The sequence below is a fragment of the Octopus bimaculoides genome, chromosome 14, assembly GCF_001194135.2.
Source record: "Octopus bimaculoides isolate UCB-OBI-ISO-001 chromosome 14, ASM119413v2, whole genome shotgun sequence".
Classification (NCBI taxonomy): Eukaryota; Metazoa; Mollusca; class Cephalopoda; order Octopoda; family Octopodidae; genus Octopus; species Octopus bimaculoides.
The window spans coordinates 55,099,284-55,108,265 of NC_068994.1; the positions used below are offsets into that span (position 1 = coordinate 55,099,284).

At 37.0% G+C, this 8,982-nt stretch overlaps 1 protein-coding gene across 2 annotated transcripts; it reads right to left on the reverse strand.

The window, feature by feature from the left end:
• Nucleotides 1-502: 502 nt before the first annotated feature.
• Nucleotides 503-8,638, reverse strand: LOC106872319 (E3 ubiquitin-protein ligase RNF165). Of its 2 annotated transcripts, none has more exons than XM_014919265.2 (4): nt 8,463-8,638; nt 4,651-4,743; nt 3,341-3,417; nt 503-1,282 (listed from the first exon to the last, which is right to left on the reverse strand). In XM_014919265.2, the coding sequence occupies exons 1-4, from the start codon at nt 8,607-8,609 to the stop codon at nt 1,153-1,155; spliced, it is 447 nt and encodes a 148-aa protein (XP_014774751.1). In that variant the 5' UTR covers nt 8,610-8,638; the 3' UTR covers nt 503-1,152. The 2 variants fall into 2 exon arrangements, with proteins under 2 accessions (XP_014774751.1, XP_014774750.1); XM_014919264.2 differs by having other exon boundaries at nt 4,651-4,746.
• Nucleotides 8,639-8,982: the final 344 nt, after the last annotated feature.

Genomic DNA, 8,982 nt, shown 5'->3' on the forward strand with positions numbered 1-8,982 from the left:
ATTATATATAATATAATGTAACATATATATTGGTTTCAAATTTTGACACAATGCCAGCAATTTCAGAGGAGTGGTACATATCTTATCGACCCCAAAACGATGAAAGGTAAAGCTGACCTAAGTGGAATTTGAACTCAGAACATAAAGACTGACCAAATGCCGTGAATCATTTTGCCCAGCATACTAAAGGTTCTGCCAACTTAGAATACATATACATATATATATATATATATTACATATGTATATATGTATATATATATATATATATATATATATCTATATATTACATATGTATATATGTGTGTATATATATATATATACATATTACATATAATATGTAATATATTCATTAATATGTAATGTATATATATAGATATATATAACATAAATATGAGAATATAATAAATAGATTAAGAAGAGACCAATCAATCAAAAATCAATCAAAAGAGAATGGGAAATGTTAATACAGGAAACAAAAAAAAAAAATGCAAAATACAGATAATGTAACAGTAGTAGTAGTAGTACAACAGTGGGTGTAGCAAGCTTTTAATTTGATAATTTGTTTCTTTTTCTTTTTTTTTTTTTTTCCGGTTTTGTTTTGTAAACATTCGCTAATTAATAAATCTGTAACTTGTATTAATTAATTCTACAGGATGCGGCAAAGCAACCCCCTAGATTCACCGTTCTTGACAAACGATTTGAACCAGAGGAGGTCTGTCTGCCGCATCCCGTAATGGGGTGTTGTTGGAGCCATAACAGCAGAAGCAAGATTAAAGTGTAACATTTTACTGATCTGTCTCTGTGTCCAGCCATTTTTTTTTTGTCTTTTTGGTTATCCTTGCAAGGCACCATCCTATACTGTTGTTACTGCCATCATCATCATCATCATAAACTGCTGTAGCATGGAAGAGACTGGGGCAAAGGGGGGAGGGTAAAAACTAAAGTACAGGTGCAATCAAAACCTCCAAGGGGCAGGGGGAGGTTAAATAGTTTGTTTTTTTACCTTTTGTTTTCTTTTTCCAGTTTTTATTTCAACTAAATTTGTATTTTTTATTCTTTTTATTATATTGCCTGTGGTTATTATTATTATTGTCATTGTTATTATTATTATTATTATTATTAAAACAGATCAGAGAAATTTGAAAGCACAACTCAACAGTCGGACATGGGTTGGGACTTGGAACCGGCCTCAATGTCAACCCGACATATTGGACATTTAGTGTTTGTAACTAACCACTGGTCAACACAACTTATATGGAACAGATGCATACAGGGCAGACGGCTGGAAAGATACAAAACAAAAAGAAGAAAAAAGTCCATTAATGTTAAGGTTTAAAAAAAGCAAAAAAAAAAAAAAAAAAAAAAAAAAAAAAAAAAAAAAAAAAATTGTAAACAAAAACTCACTACATCACAACTGATGGAATTTTACATCCAGTTTTACTTGGTAACCCTGCCGATGCTGGTGCCACGTAAACAGCATTGATGCCGGGGCCACGTAAACGACACTGATGCTGGTGCCATGTAAATGGCACTGATGCTGGACCCATGTAAATGGCATTGATGCTGGTGCCATGTAAACGGCACTGATGCTGGACCTATGTAAACGGCACTGATGCTGGACCCATGTAAACGGCATTGATGCTGGTGCCACGTAAACGACACTGATGCTGGTGCCACATAAATGGCACTGATGCTGGTGTCACATAAAAGGCACTAATTCTGGTGCCATGAAAATGACATCCAGGACACACTTATGTGGTTGGCATTAAGAATGGAATCCAGTCACTGAAACCATGCCAAAATAGACAACGGGGCCTGATGTGGCCCCTGGCCTTTCCAGCCCCTGTCATACCATCCAACCCATGCCAGCATGGAAAACAGATGATGATTTCCTCTGCTTGCATGGATGAGACGGAATTTTGTTGAAGCAGATCTTTCTACAGCTGGATGCTCTTCCCGTTGCTGACCCTCACCTGTTCCCAAGCCAGGTGATATTTCTCACCCCATGGCCAGATTAAGACCCATAGAGGCCCTCACCACTTAAAAGGTTTTGGTGCCCTCAAGAATATATAAATGGTGCAAAATGTAAAGAAAATAAATTTAAAATGTAAACAATAATAAATCATAAAATAAATTTTTGTTTTCAAAATGCAACAAAATTCACAGAAAGATAGAAAATAATGTTTATTTTTGTATGCTTCCATTTTGTTTATTTTTGTATGCTTCCATTTTATTTATATTTGAAAAGTTTTTTTTTTTTTAATTGCAAAGTGTTTGATGATATTAAAATTAATTTTACATAAAACTTTTGCTTCTATACTTAATAAAGATAAGGCATTACAAATATTATTTTAATAAGTTTAAACTTATTTCTTTCATGCCGTAAATCATTTTCATTTCATGTGGCACCCCTGTCTCTTGATGCTCTAAGCACGAGCTTATTTTGCATAATGGGTTAATCCAGCGCTGCTTGAACAACAGTGATACCCATTTATAATCATTGAGTGATGCCAAGACAAGAATACACACAAACACACACACACGTGTGTGTGTGTGTGTATAAGAGAAAAAAACGAGCAAAGAGAAATAACTTGAAGTGGCATATATTTGAACAACGTAGATAGATATTGCATTGTTAAATAATACCTCACAACAAAAATTCTAGATTCATTAAAATTATCTCTGCCTCTAGATGAAGGGGAAATAATTACCAAATAACAATTAAGACAAATGCCACTTGGGAAGGGGAGATAAACTAAAGATTCAAGTATTCTCCAAAACTAACATGCCATGAAGGAAAGGGACACGTGGTTAAAAAGCAAGCTTCTTAACCACATAGCCATACTTGTGCCCAATTGTCACAGATATATCTACATTACAACTGCCAGAAATGGTGCAATTATCCAGATACGAGAATAGCACAAAGCCTGTTCTCTACATCTAGTTATTTCTTTTGTATAGCAACCAGAATGGGTAAGACAGTGGCAGTTTAACCCTTTTGTTATTGTATTTATTTTGAGACGCTCTCTGTGTCTTTCAATTAATTTTAAATATAACAAAGAATTTAGTAAAATAACTTAGTTACCATTCAGCTAGTGTTAGGAACATAAATTGTGACTAAGATTTGGTGGAAGATTTTAATTCAAAACTTATGAAAACAAGACATTTGTACTCAGAGCCAGAGCTGGCTTCAGCTGGGTTGGTAACGAAAGGGTTAATGTTATAAGCACAAATCAGTAAATATAAGAACATGTTGGTGCACTCTGAGAAGCAACACAGACACATTAATGTACACCACTTGTTTATAATTCCTGTCTAGTAACCATTTTTTAAGACTTACCGTATATCTTCTCCATGTTCAAATTCACAAAGACATATAATACATTTTTCGTTTTCTTCCTCAACACTGCGCTTTACCTGTCAAGGAAAATCAAGGAAACAATGAAGAAAATGATCTCCCAAAAGGCAGAAACATAAATATCGGTTTCACATTTTGGCACAAGGCCAGTAATTTGGGGGTAGGGGACGAATCAGTTAGATTGACCTCAGTGCTCGACTGGTACTTTGAGAGGACGTTGGTGTTGCCCTGGCAGAGGTTTGCACTCTCCGAGTGCTCTTGTTTAGCCTTAAATTACTACACTCTTTCAGATTTAGTTTACTAATAATTCAGCTCTCAAAATCATTTCAGATATTTATTGATCCTTTGCATAGCCACATAGACCCTTGGAGGTCAATACTGACCACTTTACCATCTCCTCCTCTAACTGGTCAGCTGACACTCTAAATGACACATTTGTTTTTCTATCTTTCCTACAAGTACTTTTAGTGTTGTCATCATCATAAGTTAATATCCATCTTCCATAGTTAAACAGGATCCAGTGGATCCAAGGACAGCATCATACTCCATGCTCCAACGTCTGCTCTGGCATGGCTTCTACAGCTGGATGCCCTTCCTAACACAAGGGGTTATCTTTGTGACACCAGCACTAGTGAGGTCGCCAAGGAACTCACAACATTAAGGTCCCCTGTATTTGAGTGGGGTTACAGTAGAAAGGGAAGCGGCTTTATGTTAGGATATGAAAAAAGGGACCAAAACAGAACAGATTTCTGGCTGTAGAGGAGATATATAGCAATCCACACTATAGGAGAAGTGGGTGGGATTAACTAGGATAGAGCTGGAAAGGAGATAAAACAGTGGACATAAAGTGTCAAGGCAGACCCTAATAATACAATGTGAGGTGAACTGAGTAGAGACAGAAGAAAGGAGTGTGGGTGGGTACAAAAATGGGAAGAGTGAGTGATAGTTAGAGATGTACTTTTCCTTTTTTTGCTTAGAAAAACAGATTGTTTTATGAAAATAGATCAAGTAACTCGCTGGAGAATTACAAATGATTGTGAATCAACACTGGAGGTTCTGCACAGCTTGCTACAAACAGCAGCAAAATAACCCTCAAATCACACCGTACTGGTATAATCTGGCAATGAGCTGCTGGGTGCACTGTGCATAGGAAACAGATGGAATGGTCAGCATCATTACAACTGATCTAGAGCTAAACAAGAAAACAGATAGGAAAGCAAGCAAGAATATACATAAATTGATCATTGGCAAAAAAATTTTTTTGAAAAAAGGGTAAATCTGGCCATACTTACTTTCGTATATTTATGTGGCAAGGTGTTCTGGTCAATAACTGCCTGGCTAGCCCCTCGTGTAATTCCTGACATATGATTGTCCAAGTTGCTCCCCTGCTAGAATAAAGATATTAAATTATTTCAATACATGGAATTACAACAAACAAACAAACAGGACTTAAAATTTATTGACCTCCTGTGCCAGGAATTCAAATCTGTCACATATTTTGATATGGTTCAAATTAAAGCCCTTCATTGTAAACTGACTCAGATCACCAGAGATCACCTACTCCTACTCTCCTCACTCCTGGCAGCTCATCACTCTTTTATCACTATCCAGCTCCACCTCCCCACTATCTCTTTGAAAATGTGAGTAGTTGTAGAATCCTTCGACAGCATAAAATCTGTTCTGCTCTGGCTCTTTCTCTGTATTCGTGGACAGTTGATGTGTTGGATGTGACACTGAAGAAAAAGCAAGAACTCCTGAAATGTGTATATACACCACTTACTTATTTTTCTAACTTTGACTACATTGTTTACATAGATGTGTTTGCATATGAAACTTCCTAATTTACAGAGCTGGCTGTAAAAGCTATTGAAAATCTGTAGAGATAAACTTAAAAAGTGATTGAATTGCACTGCTAACACAAAAAGTAGAACACAGTACTGACTTATAAAACCTTTAATATACTTGGTTAGTATATTACAGGGTGGTAAAATGAAATACTGTGTCCCCCATCGACAATTTTGAAAACATAACATGGCGGTGTTAATAAACCTGACTCGAATGCAAAAAAAATATTGCAGTGAAGCAGAAGAAAAACGACACATACCAATTAGCATGGCAAATCAATTAAACGCACAGCCACCCAGGAAAATTAACCAGTTGGTGTAGAGTGCCAGTCCATGCATGTTACTGCTAGATCTTAGATGTACTGAGCCTCGAAGCAACAAAGAGAAATTATTGTTACTTGCCACAGAAAATATCAAATTATTTTCCCTGTTGAACAGTAACTGAAATGTCTGTGCATTTCACGATTGAAGTCAACATTGAACCAAGAGTCAGGTAAGACAGTGAATTATATTGTTGTACTTCAAAATGCACTTTTTTTCTTTTGAGTCTATAATTATAGGTGTGTCTAATAATACTGGTGTGTAATGGGAAATTTATGCAATAAAAACATTGTATGGCTATTTCGACAAAAAAAAAAAAAAAATTTTGTAGGTGCAGGCAGTGCTGTGTGGTAAGAAGCTTGCTCCACAACCACATAGTTCCAGGTTCAGTCCCACTGCATGGTAACTTAAGCATCTTCTATTGTAACCTTGAGACAACCAAAGCCTTGTAAGTGGATTTGGTAGACAGAAACAGAAAGAAGCCCATTGTGTGTGTGTGTGTGTGTGTTTGGCCCCTATTACTGCTTGACAACTGGTGTTGGTGTGTTTACACCCCTATAACTTAGCAGTTCAGCAAAGAGACCAATAAAATAAGTACCAGTTTAAAGAGAAAACAAATAAAATACAGGGGTTGATTCATCAACTAAAAAAAAATTTCTTCAGTGCCCCAGCATGGCCACAACCTAATGATTGAAGCAAGTAAAAGATAATTTCATGGCCAAATAGAAGACACAGAATGAACTGAGTTTAACTGATAACCCACATGCTGACACTGGTACTCTAGAGTACCTGATCATCACCGTTTTCCTGTCGATTGTTTGCCTTTTAATCACTGTTTATTTACCAAAATCGAAACAGCATCGATTCCCCTCCACCTCATCTGAACAACCGTTTGTATTGTGTGCTTCATTATAGAAGCAGGCATGGCAGTGTGGTTAAGAAGCCTGCTTCCTACCGATGTATTTTTGGATTCAGTCTCACAGCACGGTAACATAGACAAGTAAACAACTTCCACTATAGCTCAGAGCCGACCAAAGCTTTGTCAGAAACTGATAGAAAGCTGTCATACACACACACACATACATATATACACATTTATTATTCTTATACAAGAATCGTGTTCAGTGGCGGTTGGCTCTGAGAACATACAAAAATAGGACCAAGTACTAATCTTCCGTAGACAGATTGTAATCAATTTGCATTAAGAAACTACTGTATCAATAACCATGCATTGCCCTCTTCAGATTTTCTGTTGCTGCAACAAATATTCAAGTAAACTGAAACGGAGGAGAGAAAAAAAACAAACACAAAAACAAAAACAAAAAGACTTCCCACCCCACTCCACCAATCAGCTTAATTTAAATATCTTTATACATTACCTACCCAAGTGCTTTTTTACTGTATCCTTTCGCATGCCTTACCACAAACAGCATGGAGTTGATTTTTGCTGTTGTCTTCCAGCAAAAGATATTTATAAATTTTGTGTAATACCTTTTCTAAGGCTATTGTTATTAGCTCAGCTTTCTTTAGTTGGTTACCATGTCACAGGTTTACAAGTAAATATTACAATGAAAGCATTTTTTTCCTCTTTTTTTTTGCCTGTTCATGTTATAACCTATTTTTTTTTTACTCTGTTAACCTAAAAGTCATGCATAAACCAATGGCTTTGTTCCTCCTTCACCCAACGAGTATCTCAGCTAACATTACGGAAATTTTCATTTTTCATCTTTGTCACCATTTTTTGCTATAGTACAGCAATTCCTCTCAATTCTGATCCATCTCCAAGACTAACCAACTCAAAAGCACACAAAATGATCAATGTCACACATACAAAAGCTGTTTGTTCATTCACAGTATATCATCATCGTTTAACATCCACTTTCCATGCTAGCATGGGTTGGACGATTTGACTGAGGACTGGCGAACCAGATGGCTACACCAGAGTCCAATCTGATCTGGCAGAGTTTCTACAGCTGGATGCCCTTCCTAACACCAACCACTCCGAGAGTGTAGTGGGTGCTTTTACGTGCCACTTGCACAGGAGCCAGTATATATATATTCTTTTATTTCTTTTAGTCATTTGACCATGACCATGTTGGAGCGCCACCTTAAACCAAACGAATCAACTCTAGCACACATTCTTTGTGAGCCTAGTACTTATTCTATCAGTCTCTTTTGCTAAACCGCTATGTCATGGGGGCATAAACACACCAACATCAGTTGTCAAGTGATGGTGGAGGGACAGACAGACACACAAACACACATATATATATATATACATACACACACGATAGGCTTCTTTCAGTTTCTGCCAACCAAATCCACTCACAAGGCTTTGGTTGGTCTGAAGCTAGAGTAGAAGATACTTGCCCAAGGTGCCATGCAGTGGGACTGAACTCAGAACCATGTGGTTGGGAAGAAAGCTTCTTACCACACACCATGCCTGAGCCTATATATGTTAACTTTTACTTGTTTTGGTCATTAGACAGTGGCCATGTTGGAGCACTGCCTTGAATAATTTTCAATCAAATCAATTGACCCTAGTATTTATTTCTTTTAAAAGTTTGGTATTTATTCTATCAATCTCTTTTGCTGAACCGCTAAGTTATGGGGATGCAAACGCACCAACACTAATAGTCTCTCTCTCTCTCTCTCTCACACACACACACATGACGGGCTTCTTTTCAGTTTCCATCTGCCAAATTCACTCAAGGCTTTAGTTAGCCCTAAGCTGTTGCTAGCATGGAAAACGGACGTTAAACGATGATGATGATGATTGTATTGTAAGGTAGATACTGCAATATACAGAAATACATTTAATTGGGTGCACCTTAGAAGCAATCTAATAATAAGACCAATTCCATATGCAGCAGGTGTTTTTAACGGCACAGATTCATTGGTAACAGAATAGTATTTAGAGGAACAAGAAGAATACTCACCGATAATGGCGCACCCATTCCTAAAAGACGAGGCAAGAGCAATTCTCGAGTTCGTAAACTATTGGCTGACAGTAAGGAGAAATGGCTCGGATGGTGAAAATGGTGATGAAGATGTTGGTGTAAAGAGGGAGCAACACAGTTTGACATGGGCTCTGTCAGCCTGCAGGGAGAGAAAGAATAATAAATAAAGAGAAACAATAACACTGGAATTAAAAGGGCAGATAATAAAATAGCATATTTAGGTTGTTTGCAGGTTGCATGCTCTGTTCTCCTTGCACTAACTATTTACAAGCACCCTTACAATGTGGGACAATGAAAGAGCCCCTTCTACAAGATTCACCTTAAGACACAATATTATCCTTGCCTTTCTCACCAACCACAGATATATATATATATATATATATATATATATTTATTGATAGGAAGGACAACAAAAGAAAGATTTTCACAGGAATTTTCAATGGCCGGATAACTGAAGAGATGTTGGCGTCGGTTCCCACCCCGGCATCCGAAACTTGGA